Source organism: Benincasa hispida, unplaced genomic scaffold (genome assembly GCF_009727055.1).
Source record: "Benincasa hispida cultivar B227 unplaced genomic scaffold, ASM972705v1 Contig793, whole genome shotgun sequence".
Taxonomy (NCBI): domain Eukaryota; kingdom Viridiplantae; phylum Streptophyta; class Magnoliopsida; order Cucurbitales; family Cucurbitaceae; genus Benincasa; species Benincasa hispida.
Genome location: NW_024065130.1, coordinates 254,810 through 277,600, shown reverse-complemented (window position 1 = coordinate 277,600; position 22,791 = coordinate 254,810). Strand labels below are relative to the sequence as shown.

Here is a 22,791-nt window from a genome sequence, read left to right as displayed (position 1 = left end):
TTTGAGCAACGAAATATATATTTATCAATCGACAAGAAATGTCTAATAAATAGGTCAATTAAGTCGAGATGTTACAGAACTATTACTTATCGTAAGCAATAATAATCTCTACAAAGAAGAAAGAACTAAACAATAAAACCTGTTTTTACCAGCAAAATCAACCTTGGATCCTACGTACTTGAATGTGGTGAGTAGATTCTTTCCGCCAAATTGGTTGGGCTCCACTTTGAACAAGCGTAACGTGGTCACCCTCTGCCACGTGACCCTTATCCTGCAAACGTGGGAAATTTAAAACCATATCCTCGAGGATCTATAAACAAAATACGAGAAAATAAAGAAAGAAAGGTGACACTAAAAAGAACTAACCAGCAATAGTTCGAGTGCTCTGGAGAACGTCTCTTCTGCATCATTTGAAAATTGCATGTAGATGGGCATGACCCCATGATAAAGCACCAGCCTTTGTTTAATTCTTTCGCTGCATGAGAACGTAATTTAGTTTCCTTTTCAAAGAAATGATTGGATCAAAATCAAATGAATCTAGCAGATATTCTTCAAGTCGTCGAGAACTTAAAAGAAGAATTCAATGAAGTGCAGAAATATGCAAATGAATTGTCCTCCAATCAGCGAATTCAAGTGTTAACTACACCCCATCCAAAGAAACATAGATCTGGGACTTCACATAAATGACCTGTAAATAGTCTTTTTCAAGGGAAAAACAGACTCGGCTGATACGTGATATGTAAGGGTAGTATTTATATGAACCAGGCAGTAAGTGGTGCATCTTGCATTGTTTTATCACCATCTAGAGCTAAAACACAGAGAAGATATCCGTAGGTTTCATCCTGGATCCAGAAAGCTGCTATATTCCAACCATAACTACTTTTTTTAAAAAATAACAAACCGCAAATATAATGACCCAAAATGCATGTATAGAAGGGGAACGAGACATCCCACGAAGCCAGAGGAATACATAAACACCTACCGACTGGCAAAGATATGCCACAAATCATAGTTGCAAAAAAAAGTTCACATATATATCAATAGAAAACTCTACATTTTCAAGGCAAACTAATCGTAATTGACACCACTGCATATACTGGAGTCTAGAAAATATCCTAATCATACATGACACTCAAGGAAATTACAGTATGTTACACTACTTCTGAACTTACTCATCAGTGAAGGCAAAGATAGTAGAGCAGGGCCTATAATGACTTAAGAGTATTGCCATGGAGCCACTTCTTGTGAAAACAATGATAGGAGTACTAAGGGTGTTGGCCATAGTGGTGGCGTGGAAAGCAAACATGTCTCCCATATGGCTCTGTCAAAGAATATGACGAACACATCAGATTCTTTGAAATAATTATTAAGTTGTTACGCTTCAAATTCAAATTGGGCGTTATGATAAGACTTTTAACCCAGTTAGACAGAACAACTGCCTTCATCCCCTGTCAAAACAATTGCCTTCATCCCGTGTCCCAACAAACACAAAAGAAGGAACATTGAAGAAACGTTGTATTAGAAAACTTACACGTCACTGACAATAATACGAACCTTGTGGACACTCAAAGGATTTGGAGTAGTAGGACTAATTGGCAGACTAGATTCCGTCCTCAAAGCCACAGTATGCATCACTTTCACAGCCTTCAATGGATACCTAATGTTTTTACCATTATGGATCAAAATATCAATTTGATATAAAAATGAAGTCAAAAGAGGGAGAAAAGGGGGTCATTTTTATAGCATGAGCAAACAGAAACAGCCTGAACATTTTTCGATGTTAGCAATAAGTCAATAACTTGAAGCTCAATTGCAGAACTAGTAGCACAAAAAGATGAAATGATGCTGCGACATCAAGAATGAAGGAAATCTTTCATCCCTTCCAATCAAATTAGAGAAACGAACATAAGCATTATCCATACAGGACATGGCGTATTTCAATATTTGCAAATTGCAATTACAAAACAAGAAAAGAAACAAAAACATCTTCACACTTATTGTCTTATACGTTGTTGAGAGATCAAAGGGCCTCATTCCCTACCCATAGGTCCCAAAAAGGTAAACTGAATCTTGAATGAAATCAAAACGCATACAGAATCGCTATCACAAAAACAAAAACAAAAGCCTCCCAGATAATGGGCTAGGAAACGTACTTTCCATGAGCAGTTTCTCCAGAAAGCATGACTGCATCAGCACCTTCACGTACTGCAATAGCAATATCAGAAACCTCGGCTCTAGTTGGCGTGGGATGATCAATCATGCTTTCCAGCATGTTTGTTGCCACAATAACTGGTTTCTGCATGGTTCGACATCTTTTGATAATATCCTCCTGACAGAAAAGCAATGTGTGAATATGTACTGTTATATGATGACATATGATAGAATGTTAATCCTATTATCCTATTAATTCTACAATCCTTCCACCACAATACTCTTTTTTTTGGTACCTAATTAAAGTTTGGTTTGTTACCCAAAAAAATATATGTATAATCCTTTTATTTTGTTTGAGTATTAAAGCTCAGTGTCACATCTCTAACACCAATTTATTTAATTCTGGATTGTACTCCTTTCCAAAGAAACTCAATAATTTGGAAAAAGATGGACTCCTATTTTTGTGTATTAACGTTTAATAAGTAAAAGTGATGTACCTCATGAAAACCAACACTCTTAAACCTTGTAAAATGGTTTCGTTACTACTTTTTTTGAAAAGGAAACCATACTTTTTATTAAAGCATAAAAAGAAAGTACAAGAGATGTGTACTTAAATAGGAGCGATACAAGATACGGGATTAGGAGACGCACCCGGGCATCTCAACTAGGTTGACACTCCCTTAGCGTGGTTTCGTTACTACTACTCAAAACAAATATCCTTTTATTGCCAGATTTTGATTCCAATCATCTTGGTTTCCAAGAACATCTTCTCGAAGATTTTTATCCAATCCTCACCCCCGAGAAATACATAGAAATTAGAATCGAAATTTCAATTTTTAACTGAGAACAAGACGTTGCAATTTCTCACCTAGGAAAGCGATCTAGTTTAAGTATCTCTGTTTTAACTTTTAAGTTTTATGTTTTGTTGTTGTTACTACGGGTAATTTGTTTTTACGATGGTTGTTTGCTTATGATTAGTTAGTTAGTTAGTTAGTTAAGTCTGGTTGTAGTCTTATTCTGGCTTTTTCTATATAAAGGGAGCCACTTTTGCTTGTAAGCTCATTCATTCATTAATCAAAATTCTTCAAGATTTGGATTACACAAAGCTTGTTATCAGAGTTTCAAGATACTTGGATTCATGGCTGCCAAGAAGTGAGTACTTCAGCTGGTGGAGACAACACCGGAGGAGGTGGAAAAGAAGCATTACCAATCATTTTCTCCCCAAAGTCAATAGCCAACCGCTTGCTGATGGTCGAAGATCATTGTCAAAATTTACAAAAAGCTGTTGGAGAGATACACCAGATGATGATTTCAATGAAGCAACAAATGGTACAACTCGATCAATAAAAATCAAGCCCGAATGAGAGATAGCAGAGACCTCCCATGCCATCAAGAAAGAACTAACAATGCTCTCAGAATTCAAGAAAGGGATCCAATAGCATTTCAAGAACAGCGACCTCCAAGAAACAATCAAGATTTAGTCCAAGGTTTGCGACCAATTAATCAAACAACACAGGGAGGAATTACATCATAGAAGGGCAATCCAAGAATTGGAATGGACCAGTAGTGATGAAGAATTAAGCGACCTGGATAATGAAGATAGGAGGAATGATAATGAATACAAGATGAAATTGATTTACCTACTTTTAACGGTAGGATGGATATTGGAACATTCATGGAATGGGTGAAAAATGTTGAAACTTTCTTTCTATATGCAAATACACCAGCAAGAAAGAAAGTTAAATTAGTAGAGTTCAAATTAAAAGGAGGAGCTTTGGCTTGGTGGGAACAATTAGAAATTAACCGAAGAGGATGTGGCAAGAAACCAATCAAGACTTGGGAAAGAATGAATGATGAAAGACATATTTTTACCAACAAATTATGAGCAAATTTCACATCAATATCAAAATTGCAGACAAGCTAATCGTTCAGTCACAGACTATGTGGAGGATTTCCATAGGTTCTTGCCCTAATCTGGCAGAAAATGAACAGCATTTGATCGCAAGATTTGTAGGAGGATTGTGATTTGATATTAAAGAAAAAGTTAACCTTCAGCCTTTAGCATCCTTGTCGGATGCAATAACACTTGCTACAACACTTGAAGAAATGAATGAGAGCCGATTCAAGAAAGTGTATTCCCAATGGATGCAAGGAGATCTAGTCCAAATAATTATCAAAATTCTTTTTCTTCTGGCACCAAAAATTTTACACCTAGGAGCCAATATGATAAAGAAACGCAGAAAGAAAAACAGTGGCTTGGCAAAGACGTAAAACCTCCAGACACATCAAAAAAGACAACTAATCCGTATAATAGACCAAATCTGGAAAAATGTTTTCGCTGTGGTTTAGGACATTTATCAAATGAGTGTCCTGAGAAGAAAACTTTAACAATCTTGGATGAGGAAGCTCAAGATCTTGAAGAAAGCGACAATTCTGAGGAATATATAACATATATTGTACCAGATGAAGGGGATCAGCGATCTTGTGTCTTACAAGGATTACTTATTGCACCTAAGACAGAACTCAAACTTCAACAACATTCGTTATTGTTGGAAATAAGGGGCTTTGTTGATAGCTTATAGCCCTAAGGGTATTTTAGTATTTTATTTTACCCTAGGTTTATTTCCTTTTTTATCTTAGGTCTTGCTTGAGGCCATAAATATATCATCTATTGTAACTTTCATTCTGTGTTAAAAATAATAAAAGAGATTCTCTATTGTGGTTTTTTCTCCTTGTTCTAGGGAGAAATGTAAATCTATTGTTCTCTATTTTCTATCTTTTAACATGGTATCAGAGCATGGTGACCAAACCCTAGCCGCCATCGGCGAAAAACCAACCAATGCAAGATAATCTTAGTTCTGCACCAACCCTGCTACTGCCGATTCTAACAACTAACGCTACTGCCGCCGTCGATACTGTCGCTATTACTGCTGTCCAAGTCACAGACCCACGGTTAATCGATACCTTCAGTCCTTACATATCTGTCCAACTCTAGTACCACCGCAACCTTTGATGGAAACCCTAGCACCGCCGCCCTTTTTCACAATGCCGCCCGACGTTCCTCCTTCGTTACCGAGAGTTTTCGCTGCCTATCCCTACAACCTCACTGCCAGTAGCCGAAACTTACACCTTGAAGCCGAGATTGGTGAGTCGTCCGCCTACCACAAAGGTAAATCCCTTGCTGCAAAAATGTCGGGAATCCCCGACTCCCTTCCCTTTCAGCCGTAAGCAACCTATCTACAGCCATCGAGCCTTCCTCATCATGCGCCGCCTAGTTATGAACATCAAGGTTCGATTGGTTTATCTCCGGTAATGATTCAACAATAGTTGGCTAATCTTCAGGCAAATTTTCAGCAACAAATCGCTGCTTTTGGGGCAGCCCTAGGGCTTCCACAAACTTAAATTCTACAATGAATTATGATATTCCTTCCGGTCTACCGATGTATCCAGAGAATTTGGTAACCTCTTTTCCTGCTTTAACTACTAAAAACTATTTGTCTGGATCTATGAGAAATTCCATAGGGTTAATTGCAGGAGAAAAGTTGAATGGCCAGAATTATTTCTCCTAGTCTCAGTCCATTAAAATGACTCTTGAGGGACGTCACAAGTTTAGGTATCTAACTGGTGAGATAGCAAGACCGAGACCAATGGATCCTCAGGAGCACATTTGGAAAGGAGAAGACTTCCTGCTTCGAGATGAATAGTTTGGCACCTCATATAGGGAACCGTTTTTGTATGCTACAACTGCTCGAGATATCTGGGATGCAGTTCAAAGATTATATTCTAAGAGGCAAAAAAATTTTCTAAGAGGCAGAATGCGTCTCGTCTTTACACTTTACGTAAACAGGCTCACAGTGCAAACAGGGGATGATGGATGTCACTTCATACTTTAACAAATGGTCTTTAATTTGGCAGGAGATGGACCTATCGTGAAATTATCTAGGATTACCCTTGTAGAGGTGTTCAATGTTCCAAGATTGAGGAAGTCGATCGTATCTATGATTTCCTAGCTAGTTTGAACTCCAAGTTCGATGTAGTGCGAGGTCGTATTCTAGGATAGAGGCCTATACCTTCTCTTATGGAAGTGTATTCTGAGGTTCGTCTAGAGGAAGACAGAGTTGCTGCTATGAACATCACGACTACATTTGCTACTGATTCTATTGCTTTTAGTACGAAATTATCTGGTTCTGATAGTGACAAACAAAATGGGAAATAGACCCCGGTGTGTGAACATTGCAAAAAACCCTGGCATACGAAAGACTAGTGCTAGAAGTTACATGGTAGACCACCGAATGGTAGAAGACATCCTCCAAATGACAAGTCCAATCCTAGTCGGGCTCTTATGAGTGAATCTGCGAATGCCCCCCAGTCACAACCTCAGGTAAATTAACAAAGTGACCCTGGTGTCTCTTCCCTTAGGGTTGTTGCTCAATCAGGTACCTCTCAATCTTTAAGTCTCCTCAGCATAAATGGTAAGAAACCGTGGATACTTGATTCAGGGGCTACAGATCATTTGACTGGATCTTCTAATAATTTTCTATCATATCTTCTGAGTACTGGTAATGAAAAGATTCAGATTGCAGATGGATTATTTGCTCCAATTGTGGGCAAGGGTTGTTTCTCCTTTTGATAGTTTAACTTTACATAATATGCTGCATGTGCCCAAAATATCTTACAATTTACTATCTACTAGTAAGATAACTAGAGATCTGAATTGTCGAGTTGCTTTCTCACCAGATAATGTTTTCTTTTAGGATTTGAGCTCGGAGAAGACGATTTGCACTGCTCGGCACAATATGGGACTCTATGTCCTTGATGAGCTTTCTCTAGGAATTGTTATAAGACTATTATAAGACTAGTTTGTTGTCTTCTTATTTTTCAACTTAAAAAAAAAAGATTGTATGTTGTGGTATTTTCACCTTGGTTATCCAAATTTCAATTATATGAAATATTTATTTCCTCATTTATTCAATAAAGTTGATGTCTCTTCTTTATCTTGTAACGTGTGCATTCGTGAAAAACAGCATATGATCACCTTTCCGTCTCAACCTTACAAACCTTCTCAACCCTTCACCCTTATTCAAAGTGATGTTTGGTGTCCCTCAAGTATTAACACCTCTCTGGGAAAATGGTGGTATATGACCTTTATTGATGCTCATACCCGTCTTACATGGATTTTTCTCCTCACTGATAAATCTAAGATTTCATCAGTATTTCAACAATTTTACACTACTGTTGAGACTCAATTCAACACTAAAATTGCTATTCTTCGTAGTGATAATGGTCGTGAGTTCCTTAAGAATACTCTTCGTGATTTTCTGTGTTCTAAAGGCATTGTCCATCAAAGCTCATGTGCCTATACATCTCAACAGAATGGGGTGGCTGAAAGAAAAAATCGTCGCCTTCTTAAGGTTGCACAGTCTCTCATGCTGTCTACTTCATTTCCATCTTACTTATGGGGGGATGCAGTTCTTGCAGCTCATCTTATTAATCGAATATCTTCCCGTGTCCTCCAACTCCAAACCCCCTTTTGAATGCCTCAAGGAGTCATACTCTACGACGCGGCTTATTCCTGATGTTCCTCTTCGAGTTTTTGGGTGCACTGTTTTTTTTTTCATAGTCATGGCCCTAACCAAACTAAGTTTACCTCTCGTGCTCAAAAATGTGTCTTTGTTAGGTATCCCCTTCACCGACGAGGTTATAAATGCTTCCACCCTTCTCCCAAAAATACTTCATCTCCATGGATGTAACATTCCTTGAGGATAAACCTTTCTTTCTCGTTAGTCATCTTCAGGGGGAGAGTACTAGTGAAGAGACTAACTAGTCCACATCTTTAGTCCCTACTGACCTTCCTGAACTCCTTCCTAAACACATCCTGAGTGTCCATGACACCGTTCTACCCACTAAACAAGCTCCTTGGATAACCTACTGCAAAGAGAATCTCATAAAGGAAATAGTGTCCACTACTGATCCACCAGCTCCGGTCCATGAATCTGAACCAACACAAGCTCGAGGTACTATTGGCCCTGATAATACTAAATTGCATTTTGAGGATGATATTGTGAGTTTTGCTGAGAATGACAGGAATGATATGTTAGTTCCAGAGAATAGCAGGGTTGCAAGCAGTGATGAGACTTCGACAGAAACACAAAAGGGTGAGATTCTTCATTCGACTGGAAAATGTAATCAAAATCCCATTACAGATGAGGAATCAGGCAAACCAGAGGATTATGATATCTCTCTTGACATGCCCATTGCATTGAGAAAGGGCATCAGATCCTGCACCAAGTAGTTGTATGTCTTACAGTAATCTGTCTTATGGGTTCAGGGCGTTCATTGCCAACCTTGATACAGTAACAATACCGAAAAACATATATATAGCTATGGAAATTCTTGAGTGGAAGACTGTCGTCATAGAAGAAATGAGAACTCTTGAAAAGAATAATACGTGGGACCTTGTTGCTCTTCCTAAAGGGCATAAAACAGTTGGGTGCAAGTGGGTGTTCACTCTGAAATATAAATCAGATGGAACTCTAGATAGGTACAAGGCTGGACTTGTATCAAAAGGGTTTACTCAAACTTATGGGATAGATTATTCTGAGACTTTCTCCCTTGTAGTGAAGTTAAACACAGTTCGGGTCCTTCTTTCTGTTGCAGTTAATAAAGATTGGTCTCTCCATCAACTTGACGTGAAAAATGCATTTCTGAATGGTGAATTAGAAGAAGAGGTGTATATGAGGCCCCTCTAGGTTTTGAAGCTCGGTTTGATCATCAGGTTTGTAAACTCAGGAAGTCTTTGTATGGTTTGAAATAGTCCCCGAGAGCGTGGTTCGACAGGTTTACTACCTTTGTTAAGTCCTAAGGTTTCACTTAGGGACACTCTGATCACATGTTTACAAAAAGGTCAGTATCTGGGAAAATTGTTGTTCTAATTGTGTATGTTGATGATATTGTCCTACCAAGAGATGATGCTGCTGAGATCACTAGGCTGAAAAAGAAAATGGTTGATGAGTTTGAGATCAGAGATCTAGGGAATCTAAAGTATTTCCTTGGAATGGAGGTGGCAAGATCAAGGGAAGAGATCTCTGTCACACAACGGAAATACACTCTTGACCTGTTAAAAGAAATAAGTATGACTAGATGTAAACCTGTTGACCCTCTTATTGAATTCAATGGGGAACTAGGAGATTCTATTGACAAAGTTCTTGTTGATAAAGAGAGGTATCAACGTCTAGTGAGAAAACTGATTTACTTATCTCACACTAGACCAGATATTTCTTATGTTGTCAGTGTTGTTAGTCAATTTATGCAGGCACCCTACGAAGAACATATGGAAGCTGTGAATCAGATTATAAGATATTTGAAAAGCTCAACAGGTAAAGGTCTGATGTTCAGAAAAACTGACACGAAATGCATTGAGGCTTATACCGACTTTGATTGGGCAGGATCAATTATTGACAAAAAGTCTACCTCTGGATATTGTACTTTTGTGTGGGGTAACCTAATTACTTAGAGAAGTAAGAAGCAAAGTGTTGTAGCTAGTAGCAGTGCTAAAGCTTAACATAGTGCTATGAGTTTGGGAATCTGTAAAAAAAATCTGGTTGAAGAAAGTTCTGTCTGATCTACACCAAGACAATGTTCTACATATGAAGCTCTATTGTGATAATAAAGCAGTTATAAGCATAGCCAATAATCCTATACAACATGATAGAAGGAAACATGTGGAGATTGACAAACACTTTATAAAAGAGAAACTGGACAATGGCAGTATCTGTATTTCGTATATTCCATCAAGTCAACAAGTTGCCGATGTTCTCACCAAAGGGTTACTCAGGCAATGTTTTGACTCATGTGTTAGCAATTTGGGTCTAATTGACATCTGCGCCCCAACTTGAGGGAATGTTGGAAATAAGAGGCTTTGTCGATAGTTTATAGCCCCAAGTGTATTCTAGTATTTTATTCTACCCTAGGTTTATTTCCTTTTTTATTTTAGGGCTTGCTATAACCTATAAATATGACTTCTATTGTAACTTTCATTGTGTGTTAAAAATTAATAAAAGAGACTCTCTATTATGGGTTTTTTCTTCCTGTTCTAGGGTTTTCCACGTAAACCTAGTGTTCTCTGTTTTGTATATTTTAACATTTATTCAAAACAAGATGTATGATAAACGGGAAAATTTGTAGCGTCATCATTAACAGCAGTAGCAACGAGAACATAGTATCAAGAAAATTGGTCACTACACTAAATTTATCAACAAATCCTCATCCTCCCCATCCATATAAGGTAAGCTAGACTAACAAGGGAGCGGAAGCACGAGTTCAGAAACAAGTACAGTTCCTTTATCCATAGGGAATAGTTACAAAGATCAAGTAATTTGTGACATTCTTGAGATGGATGCTTGTCACATACTTCTTGGATGGCCTTGGCAATTTGATTTGCAAACTATTCATAAAGGGCGTGAGAACACATATGAATTTTTGTGGATCGGAAAGAAGTTAGTCTTACAGCCTATGTCTACGAATATGGATAAAAAGGTCAAAAATTCAAATACCAAGGGCCAACTTTTTACTATCCTAAATGTGTAAGAACTTTGTTTCCCAAGTAGACAATGTTATTTTGGGATTAAAAATGAAAGAAGAAGAATCACGCATAACTCTGATGACATACCATTGGAAGTACAGAGTTTAATTGAACATGCATGTAATGGAAGTTTCTTCTGATTCACCTCCACTACGAGACATCCAGCATAGTTTCAACAAACATAGAGAAGGGATACATAAATTACATGCATGTATTTAAAAGTTTTACAAACCTTACTCGATATCTTAAAAATAGTTTGAAACGCTCTTGGGTTATTTTTTGGCTCATTTTATCATCTGTAACTGAATTCAATGGAAATTTTCCTGTGGATCATTTTTCCCCCAACTAGCATATTATGCGGAAGAATCTCCTTGGAAGACCACGCTCACCCTTTTTTCCACTGCCCTATTATCTGCAATGGTTCGATCAAGCTGCTAGGTTGCTTCACTTTGCATTAGTGTTTTTTGCATAATAGTTGAGAACCCCAACTCCAACGACTTTGTGGACATAGATGTTCCAAAAAAAAAAAAAAAAACTAAAACTCTCTGGTCCAGCTGTCAAGGGTATTTTTATGAGATGGGGTAGAGAGCAGTCAGACTTAGAAGATATACTGCAAGAGATCATGAGGATGTTTGGAAGCTAGCTTTGCCTTCTAACTAGTATATTTTCAAAATTCTGTAAAATTATTATTAATTTGCGATCAATGACAATCGTAGTCTTTTCTATGTCAAGACACAAACCATTTAAGTCACTAAAAAAAGGTTGATATGGAACTAGAGACCCACATTGGAAGAGGAATAGATGAGTTCTAAAAACGTTAAGATTTTTACCTGCAATAAAGGAACTTCCTCAATTGGAAGTTCAGCCCCAAGGTCTCCACGTGCGACCATTGCCTAAAAAAGTCAAATAAACTAATTAAGCTGCAATTCAAAACACCACGATGAGGATGAACAGTCATATGTGACAAAAAAAATAAGAGACAGCCAAGAACGTATTTGCAGAAATGAATAAGTAAATGCTGCTTCAGAATACAGGGTATAACTATTCAGCTCAATTCCAGAAACCGTCGTGCATAAGTTCAAATCTACATCATGAAAATAGTTGACAAAAGTACACCGTTACAATTCTACACTGTAAACAAACAGTCACGTATAACTCTCTATGCCGTCCAAATTACTAAAATTTCCAATTCATGTTAATGATCTTCAATGGTAGCAGTGAACAAACCTTTCCAGAAAGGAAGTTTCGTTCATTTTCAGGTGGAATGTGTGTTCTGGTTCCTTTTCTATTGAATATTGTAAGTCTTTTTAATTTTCTTCTTCCCTTTTCCCTTTTTCCTTTTTTGATAAGAGAGAAAATATAAACAGCCATAGGGGAAAAGAGCCTAAAGATCAGAGGAAGAAAAATTTGCTAAGAAGGCCAAAAAGATCTCCTCATTCTAAGTCAGCCAAAAAGTTCTGATAGTTAAGGATTTGTAGTTATAAAAATCCCCGATACAACTTTTTATACTGCACATTTAGCCAAAAATCATCAAGCAACTCTAGAGCCAATCTGCAAAACTGCAATATCCTCTAGAAAACAACAAGAGCCCAAACATCTTCAGCGTGGACAAAAGACCCTTAACAGTAAGGTTATAATGAATAGTTAGGGGGTTCAGTTTCTTATCTTTTCAAATCAGTGGGGAGATACAATGATAGAAATTTCTTCTTGGTATTTTATCGTGAGTGTTTAGACTCTTATAAGCCACGTGGTCCATGGCTTCTTTGCGATCTAGAAAGTGATGTTTCAAAAGGTTCTTGAGGCTCACCTCAAGATGAGATACAAACTCATGTCTCAAGGCCTATAAATCTTTTTATTCAAAGGAGGCTAATGCTTAAGCTAATATTCTTTTTTACCAAAAAAAAAAAAAAAGGAAGAAGAGAGGGAGAGAGAGAAGAAGATGTAGAAGAAATGTGGGTGCGCCCACTAAGGCTAAAACTTTGGAGACATCAGGGGTTTGATTCAAACACACATCCTTTGGGTAGGTGTTATGAAAAGACCATTGGCCTTAGCCAATGAAGCTATCCCTGGGGGACTTGCAAAGGTTAATAATCTTGTGCACATAACACATTAAAACCATTGTACACAAATTTTTAATTTTCAAAAGAGTAACTTTATGTAATTTAAAAGAAAAACAATCGTTCATGCAAGCACACTGAGAAAAACCAGTCCCTAAACAAGCCTTTATATTATATGATTTCTGTTCAATTGAGTTTTGTTTCACTACCTAAAGGTTAATGTCATGTCTACTAAGAGAAAGCATCGAGGCCACTTTTAGTATCTGGGCTACAAGTTGACCATCACCGTGACATTAATAGTCAACGCAACACTCATAGTCATACAAAAATCTCAATCAGTTTCACAGGCATAAATCTGTTAGGCCCCCTATTATATATCGTTATGTTCGTAAGGGAAGAAAGGGGCAAAGAGATGGTTATTAGTGAGTTGGGAGAATCATCCAATAGTTAGGAAAGGATGATGATCCAAGGGTGTATGTAACTTGCCTAAGTGCACTTTCTGTGATTTCAATAAAGATTATGATAGTAGTACCTATCAAAATCATAATCAAAGACGTTCATGACAAACAAAAGGAAAGGATGAATCTTGTTTCTAAAGCTCTTAGACATTTTTTTAAACAAAATGAGAGTCACAGATCAGTTATAGCACATACGACATCTCATTGCCATCCTAATTGTGAAGAACAATGAAATATCGATTAGAAAATTTAAACCAAGGAAGTAGAAAGCTAACCCCATCTGATGCTGAAAGTATCGAATGAAGATTAGGTATTGAGTCTGCACTTTCAATTTTTACAATCACATGAATATCTGCATTACAGCCTACAAAAAGTATATATATATTTGCTATGAGAATGAGAGGAACCATAGATGTCCTGAACTGGTAATAAAATGGGCCATTAATTGATATATACAAGAATATACTTTTCAGATAGTCTTTCAGCTCATGAACCACTCTAGCATCCTTCACAAAAGAAACAGCATAAAAATCAACCTGATTATCCACCCCAAACTTTATATCTTCCCAGTCCTTTTCTGCACCACGAAAGATTAATAGATTAAAATCTGATAATATATATAAATACATTTAGATTACTAAATTTTAGGTTATATTATAGTTATCTTATGGTCCTCATATTTTACCATTTATTACATTTTGGTCTCTATCCTTGCATTTGTTTCATTTAATTATCCATTTAAATAGAGTAACAAAAGGCTGTCATAGCATCAAGGGATTACTGATATGTTGCCACCTCTTCTTTTCGTTCATATAGAACGATAGACTGATAAGCCACCAATGATATTTCAGTACAGAAGGAAAGGCAGGGGTAATAAAGGGAAATGGGAAGTGGGGTGTGTTTTTCTGATAAAGGAAAGGAGGACCACTGTTAGTTAGTTAGAAGAATGAAAGAGTGAATAAGAGGGAGGCGTGAGGAGGATTTTAGGGTCTTTGTTTTCCTTTTAGTCAAGGGCAGGGCTTTTCTCTCGAGGATGAGAGTGAGCAGTAGATATGGGATTCCTTTCCATTAATTTGTAATTGTTCATCTTGTAACTGGCAATACATTTTCTGATTCAATAAAATTGTTTCCGATTTGGATTCTTATCAAATTGGTATCGGTGCGCTTAGCCTGGGAAGGAAGATTGACAAATGGCTCAGAAGAGGTTTGAAGAGAAGTTAGAGTTACTTGACCAAGAGATCTCTAGTCTTCAAGTGGAGATGCAGAAATTACCTACAATCGAAGAGAATTTGGCACCTTGGCCAAGAGTATAGATCGACTAGGAGTGCAAGCAAAGAAACACCAAAAGATGTTGATGTCATACGTAGCTGAAGTGGCGAAAGGTAGAATGACAACACTAGAAGTGGTTGAAGGATCTGGAGGTAAGGAAGGTCCAGGAGAAACAAACGAATTGAACATCACACCGCAAAAATGGGAATCGAGGATGTGTTGAGCGATCGAAGTAAGTTTAAGAAAGTGGAGATGTCGATATTCAATGGAACTGATCCTGACCGTGGTTGTTCAGAGCTAATCGATATTTTCAGATATAAACCATCAGAGACAGAAAGGATGAATGTGGCGATAATAAGTTTTGACGGAGCGGCCTTAGATTGGTACCGATCTAAGGAAGAACGAGAACCATTCAAAGATTGGAAGGATTTGAAGCAACGGTTATTAGTACGATTTCGTTCATTAAGGGAATGATCAATCTGCGGCAAGTTCTTGGCGATCAAGCAAGAAATGACGGTGGAAGAATATCACAACCTGTTCGACAAGTTAGTGGCGACATTACCACATTTGTCGAATGAGGTATTGGAGGAAACCTTCATAAATGGACTGGCTCCTTAGGTCAAGGCTGAAGTAGAATGCTGGGAGCCCGTTGGGCTTGCACAAATAATGAAATTGGCCCAGCAAGTGGAGAACCGCAAGATTGCACAATCAGAATCGGGCTGGGCCAAATCACTCGAAGGTAAGGCCCAACCTCTGAACAATAATAATAATAATGTTAGTAAAGTAAATAGTACGGGAGTTACAAAGGAAGGGGTGAAATCAATCGAACCAACTCCAATGCATACGATTACGTTGCAAGGAGTGGCGGCGGGAGAGAATCGACATGAAGGAGCATCTAGGCGGTTGATTGACGCCGAATTTCAGGCTAAGAAGGAGAAGGGATTATGTTTTCGATGTGATGAACATTATACAATAGGACATCATTGTAACGGACGCAAACAAAGAGAATTGCGCCTACTGGTGGTACATGCAAATGGAGAGGAGATGGAATTGTGTGAGGAGGACGATTTAGAAGCGGAACAAGTTGAGTTGAAGATGATTCAAGTAGCAGAAAAATTACCAACGGTGGGGGAATTGTCAACCAATTCGGTAGTAGGGTTAACAAATCCGGGAACGATGAAGCTTAAGGGTAAAATTAAAGGGGAGCAGGTGGTGGTGTGGATCAATTGTGGGGCAATTCACAACTTCATATCTGATAAGTTAGTGAATCGATTATAGCTGGCAGTGGTTGAGACTTCGAACTATGGAGTTATTTTGGGCTCAGGTTCAACAGTCAGAGGGAAAGGAGTTTGTAACGCAGTGGAGCTGACGATTGGGGAATGGCTGTTGAAGGATAGTTTTCTTCCTTTGGAGTTGGGAGGAGTAGATGTCATTCTAGGGATGCAGTGATTACATTCGCTAGGGGTAACTGGGGTTGATTGGCGAAATTTAACCATGACTTTCAAACAAGGGGATCAAAGAGTGGTACTGAAGGGGATCCTAGCTTGACTAAAGCTCGAGTGAGTCTTAAGAGTGTTGAAATCGTGGACTAAATCTGACTAGGGATTCTTAATAGAATGCAGGGCGATGGAGGTGGGGTGTCTTTGGCAGTGGTATGGGATAAAAGAAGTTTATACGATACCAGAATCTATTATGCGTTGTTGGATAAATTTGTAGGTGTGTTTGATCGGCCTGTTGAGCTGCCTCCGAGGAGGAGTACTAAGCATCATATACATTTAAAGGAGGGAACAAACCCGGTGAATGTTAAACTGTATCATTATGCTCATCAACAGAAGGAAGAGATATAGAAGTTAGTTAAGGAGATGTTAGCATCGAGGTTATAAGACCAAGCACTAGTCCGTATTCCAATCCGGTCTTGTTGGTAAGGAAGAAAGATGGAGGTTGGAGGTTTTGTGTTGATTATAGAGCTCTTAATAATGTTACCATTCCAGATAGTGGAGGAGTTGTTTGATGAATTGAACGAGACTAAATTATTCTCCAAAATAGATCTGAAATCGGGTTATCATCTAATCAGAAAGCACCCTGGGGATGTGGAGAAGACAACGTTTAGAACCCATGAGGGTCACTACGAGTTTCTAGTAATGTCGTTGGGGCTCACCAATGCTCCATCTACATTCCAAGCTTTAATGAATATTATTTTCAAGCTGTATTTGCAGCAATTTATATTGGTATTCTTTGATGACATATTGTTGTATAGCAAGAATTTGGAAGAGCATTTCCACCATTTGGAGGTGGTCTTATCTGTTTTGAGGGAAAACGAATTGTATGCCAATCCTAAGAAATGTCAGTTTGCGCGAGGGCGAGTTGAATATCTAGGACACATAATTTCTGGGTAGGGTGTGGGGGTAGATCCGGAAAAGGTGCAAGTCATTCTTGAATGGCCAATTGTCACTACTATCAAAGAAGTTCAGGGGTTTCTTGGGTTGACCAGATATTACAGACGATTTGTTCAGAATTATGGAAGTATTGCAGCTCCGCTAAGTCAAGTGTTGAAAGGTGGAACGTTTCTGTGGAGTGAGGAAGCACAAGGGGCATTTGAAAAGTTGAAGCAAAGCATGATGACCTTACCAGTACTGGCACTACCTGATTTTAGTTTACCATTTGAAGTAGAGACGGATGCTTCAGGGTATGGTATAGGGGTTGTGTTGGTTCAACAGAAGCGTCCAATTGCTTTTTATAGCCATACGTTATCTATGAGGGATCGTGTGAAACCAGTATATGAAAGGGAATTGTTGGTTGTGGTAATGGTTGTTCAACGTTGGAAACCGTATTTGTTAGGGAGGAGATTTGTAATTAAGACAGACCAACGAGCTTTAAAGTTTTTGTTAGAGAAAAAGATCATATAGCCACAACATCAAAAATGGGTTGCTAAGTTGCTCGAGTATGATTTTGAAGTGATCTATCGACCAAGATTAGAGAATGGTGCAGCTGATGCGTTATCATGGGCAACTTCTACTGTGCATTTAGCCTCTCTGTCAGCCCCTACGTTGCTAGATGTCCAGGTGATTCAAAGAGAGATGGAGAATGATCCCAAGATGCAGGATATCATGGCTCGGTTACAAGAGGAGGCTAATAGTGTTCCTAAATTCTCTTTGCAGCAGGGTGTGTTGAAATACAAGGGACGCTTGGTACTGTCTAAGTCTTCATCTTTGATTCCAACAGTGTTACATACCTATCATGACTCGGAATTTGGAGGCCATTCTAGATATTTGAGAACGTAGGGACATTTGACAGGTGAATTGTATTGGGAGGGAATGAAAGGAGATGTGAAGAAATATGTGGAGGAATGTATGGTGTGCCAACGAAACAAAACTTTAGCCCTATCACCTACAAGATTATTGATGCCATTGTCGATACCTGACGTTATTTAGGATGATATTTCGATGGATTTCATTGAAGGATTACCTAAGGCTAGAGGCTATGACGTTATCTTGGTGGTAGTAGATAGGTTGAGTAAGTATGGTCACTTTATGGCTTTGAAGTATCCTTTTAATGCAGAGACAATAGCTAATGTGTTCATTAGGGAGGTGGTTAAGCTACATGGTTTTCCTAAAACGATTGTATCCGAATAGAGACAAGGTGTTCGTGAGTAATTTCTAGCAAGAACTTTTCCGACTATCGGGGACTAAACTTCATCGAAGCACAGCTTATCATCCTCAATCGGATAGGCAGACTGAAGTGGTTAACCGTAGTGTGGAGGCTTACTTACGATGTTTTTGTGAGGAGCAACTGAGAGAATGGGTCAACTGGTTGCATTGGGCGGAGTTTTGGTATAATACCACGTAACATATATCGATTGGCGTCACTCCTTTTCAGGTTGTGTATGGTCGTTTGCCTACCATTGATCTATTATGGAGATTCTTGTACGTCTAATTCAACTCTAGATCAGCAATTGAAAGAACGAGATGAGGCCTTGCGCACTCTAAAGGAGCATCTACGCATGGCTCAAGATAAAATGAAGAAGAGTGCGGATTGTAGGCGTCGTCATGTTGAATTCCAAGTGGGTGACTTGGTATTTTTGAAATTCCGGCCATATCGACAAATTTCTATGCGACGGCGTTGATATGTGAAACTCTTTCCCAAGTACTTTGGTCCTTACAAGGTTGTGGAAAGGATTGGACCGGTTGCATACAAACTGGAACTTCCTGCTTCAACAGTGATTCATCCTATCTTTCATGTTTCCCAGTTAAAAGGGGTTTTAGGACAGCACCGTGGTCCAATGGATCCTTATTTGAATGATTCGCATGAGTGGATGACTGAACCTGATGAGATCTTGGGCTATCGTAAAAATCCTTTGACGAATGATTGGGAGGTTTTGGTGGGATGGAAAGGGTTACCGAGCCATGAGGCGACTTGAGAAGCTGTGAGTGACTTTAAACATCAATTTTCAGATTCAAGGTAAATTTGGAGCAGGGAAGTAATGATAAGCCACCGATAATATTTTGGTATAGAAGGAATAGCAGGGGTAATAAAGGGAAATGGAAACTGGGGAGTGTGTTTCTAATGAAGGAAAGGGAGACCACTATTAGTTAGTTAGAAGAATGAAAGAGAGTATAAGAGGGAGGCGTGAGGAGGATTTTAGGGTCTTTGTTTTCTTTTTAGTCGAGGGCAGGGCTTTTCTCTCGAGAGTGAGAGGGAGCAGTAGATGTGGGATTCCTTTCCATGAATTCTTCTTTCTTGTAATTGTTCATCTTGTAACTGGCAATATATTTTCTGATTCAACAAAATTGTTTCCGATTTGGATTCTTATCATAGATCCATACAACATATCAAGTTATCACTTCAACTTCTACATTCATCATACCAAATTAGGCTACTCTTTGACAAGATAATTAACTTAGACTAAGCTGATATGGTTATACAAGTATGAAGACTAAAATGAAAATAAAGGAAGACAAGCATTAAAGGTGTCAAAGTTGAAAGACACGAATTGCAATTTAACCTATATTCTATAATGCAACACTGAAGTTAAATACCGATCATACCTGTTATCGAAGGCAATGTCGCACTTTTTCCACGAACATTCAAATGACGCCTCGATTTGAGTTCACCGCCATCAATGACTACACACTTAACCAAATCATCTGTCTTCGACTGAACAGTCAATGACATCATTCCACCTAGAGTATGGAAAATAAAGTTTTATTTTGAGACACTAAAATAGTCAACTGCAGTTCTATAACTCATCAGCTAAGAGTGATATAAATAACTAGATTCATACTTAAACATATTCAAGCATATACTGGGTTTGATTGAAGCTTTGGTATATTTAAGTTTTTTTTTCTGAGAAATCTGAAAGAAGCTGATTATTACATAAAACAAGTCGCTGTGAGAAAAGATATATTATATATTTGCAGTACCAATGTGAAAGAAACAAGAGCAGTATACTCACCGTCAACAAGTAAAGTATCTCCAACTTCTACATCATTTACAAAGTCGTCATAGTTGACACTAACAGTGTCTTCTGTGCTGACTCCTCTTTTGATTGTGAAGTTAAATTCTTGTCCCTCTTTGAGCAAGATTGGTTTAGGTACATCTCCACTTCGAACCTCAGGGCCCTGAATGAAACAAATAGGAATATGATGCGGTAATTATACTATCAAAATCATCTATCATTAAATCATATTTCCTAGAGTAGAAGAGCGTGATATAAACTGAAGATTAAGATTCAACAAATTTTTCGTACCAGTAGGCAAATTGATTCAACATTAATGAACATTTCTATGAACGATCAAATTGAGATTAAGCTTCAAAAATCTCATGATATATGAAAGCTTACATATCAATAATAGGTTCTAGAAACTTGCATAACCATTTAATTCAGGTATCGTATAGTTAAGAGCTTTGGATCAATCTGAAGTTTTAACTTTGGTCCCTTCTGGACTTGTTATAATTCCACATTCAACAAACATATAGAGGGTAGAAAGCATACCTTCGTGTCAAGCATAATGGCTATAACTTTGTCCGTAAATTGGGCATTATATTCCTTAACCAAATCAATGGTTTTCTGGTGGGAAGAATGATCCCCATGGGACATGTTTAAACGTGCCACATTCATCCCAGTCTCTGCCAATTTCCATATCATTTCCCGTGAATTTGTCGAAGGGCCAATGGTGCAGACTATCTTAGTTTTCCTTCGGGATTTTGTAGTTAACTTCGTCCTGCTAAGAGGGAATGCATTAGACTGAAGCTCAAAGGTAGAGTTTGAAACGTCCTGATCCTGAACCAAACAAAAGCCTCATTCTTAAGACCGTGATGCATCAAAAATAGCAATGAGCAAGAACAAAACATTCCATACTCCAGAATCTAAGATTCATTAATCTTTCCAGCACAATTCAAAAATAGAAAATTAAAGTTACACAAAAAGAAACTAAGGAAGACAACAATCTCATAACATCCATAAAAACTCAATGCCCGTAGAAGAGCCAGTAAATATCCAGAACAAAACAGAGAGAAGCATCAACATCAGTCAATAACGAGAATCAAAGTAAGCATCAGAAAAAAAAAAAAACAAACAAAACAGAAAGAAAAGAAACTCACAGTATCCAAAGAGCCATTATACGACGCAATTTCCCGCTGCTCGGCTATTCTCAAGCATCTAACCGAAGCGATTTGCTTCGATTGCAAACACATCCTTCCACTCTTCGCTTCAAGACCAAAAGCATCAGAGACGATTCTACACGACGCAAGGCGGTCGGCGACTCTGGTAGAATCAGATTTCAGCAGAGGCACTCCAGTAGAGAGATTAGACGTCGCCATAGAAGAAAATCTCGAACAGAACAAGAGAGACAGAGAAGAAAATGTGTGTAGCCAGAGAATTTGACAAAATCCTGAAAGAGAAGGAGAAGTTTCCACCTGAAACAGAAACGGGAGAGGTGGAAGAAGGTGGCGGTGGCGGTGGTTTCACTCCCGCCGGCCGGCGAGAGAGGCGGCGGCGGTGGAGTTCTGTTATGACACAGAAGGACGGAGATTTTGGGGACAGTTAGGGGTCTGAGTCTGACAACTTTCTTACTCTGATTTCTCTTTCACATATTTTATACTCTTCTCTTCTCCCTCACGCGCTTATTCACCATATATTTATTTTCCTTTTCAAATAACTATTAAAAATAATTAGCCTTTTCATTTTTGTAAATTTTCATGAATAAAAAAATGTATCAAATTATTTTTTTAAAAAAATACTGATACACGGATAAACTTCTGTTAGCGTCTATCAATAATAGATTTCTATCAATTTCTATTATTTGTAAATATTAATAGACTTCTATCAACCTCTATCAAAAAATATTAAAATGTTCATATTTTGTATAAATAGTTTTCCTTATTTTTCTATTTTTGGATATCTTTCTTTTTTGTGGAAATTAATTTTTGAATTCTAATTTTTAACAATATAGATCACGATTACCTCAATTAGATAGGTCGTATATCCATTTAATTGATGTAATCGTAATAGGATTCTATTGATAGATTCATCATAGTGGGTCACAATCACAAAAGTAATCTGGTTGTTATTTACTACGTTTACTTGGAATATTAATTTGTCACAATTATTGTTATCGTTACCAATCATGATAAAAGTAAATGTGACATATTCATACTTCTTATATTGTAATGATAGAACTAACGATATGGTAGCGTACTTTTCATATGTAATTGAATTGATCACTCTGCCCCTTAAACAAATTGTACTTTTTTATTGTAGATTTGGAAGTGGACCCAATACAAGCCCGAAACAAGTAAACAACACCAAACATAGACAAATTGGGCACACTTTTCATATTATCATTGATTTTATTATGTTTCACCTAGATACACGTGATCATAATTCAATTCTTAAAAATATAATTGTCAAAAAAATCTTTAATATATATATATATATATATATATTTAACTTTCGAGCTCGATGATTTATACTTAAGGTAGCCCATCAAATGAAGTTAATATGTTGGAGTTTGGAAGCTTTGTGTTTGAGGCATAGAGTCGTAAAATTGAGTTTTTCAATAAATGTGCAAACTTCAATAGTATTTATTATTGAACTTAAGTTGTTTAATGATAGTGTTTATTATTGAACTTAAGTCGGTGAGCTAAAAGGCCCTAGCATTTATACTAAAAGAAATATATTTAGTGTATGATTGGGAGTGATTTTTAAAACTGATAAAATCACTTTTATCATCGACTCAATGTTTAATTCTACACTCTTAAATATAATTTTCACACA

The 22,791-nt window shown here is 37.7% G+C and overlaps 1 protein-coding gene across 2 annotated transcripts; it reads right to left on the bottom strand.

Moving 5' to 3' along the window:
* Positions 1-16: 16 nt before the first annotated feature.
* LOC120070033 (pyruvate kinase isozyme G, chloroplastic) lies at positions 17-21,595 on the bottom strand. 2 transcript variants are annotated; one of them, XM_039021891.1, is made up of 12 exons: positions 21,117-21,595; positions 20,509-20,796; positions 19,969-20,134; positions 19,562-19,696; positions 13,714-13,824; positions 13,523-13,611; positions 11,563-11,625; positions 2,154-2,329; positions 1,555-1,657; positions 1,173-1,321; positions 367-475; positions 17-271 (listed from the first exon to the last, which is right to left on the bottom strand). In XM_039021891.1, exons 1-12 carry the CDS (start codon positions 21,333-21,335, stop codon positions 158-160), a joined length of 1,722 nt encoding a protein of 573 aa, XP_038877819.1. In that variant the 5' UTR covers positions 21,336-21,595; the 3' UTR covers positions 17-157. The 2 variants fall into 2 exon arrangements, with proteins under 2 accessions (XP_038877819.1, XP_038877820.1); XM_039021892.1 differs by having other exon boundaries at positions 20,509-20,737; positions 21,117-21,271.
* Positions 21,596-22,791: the final 1,196 nt, after the last annotated feature.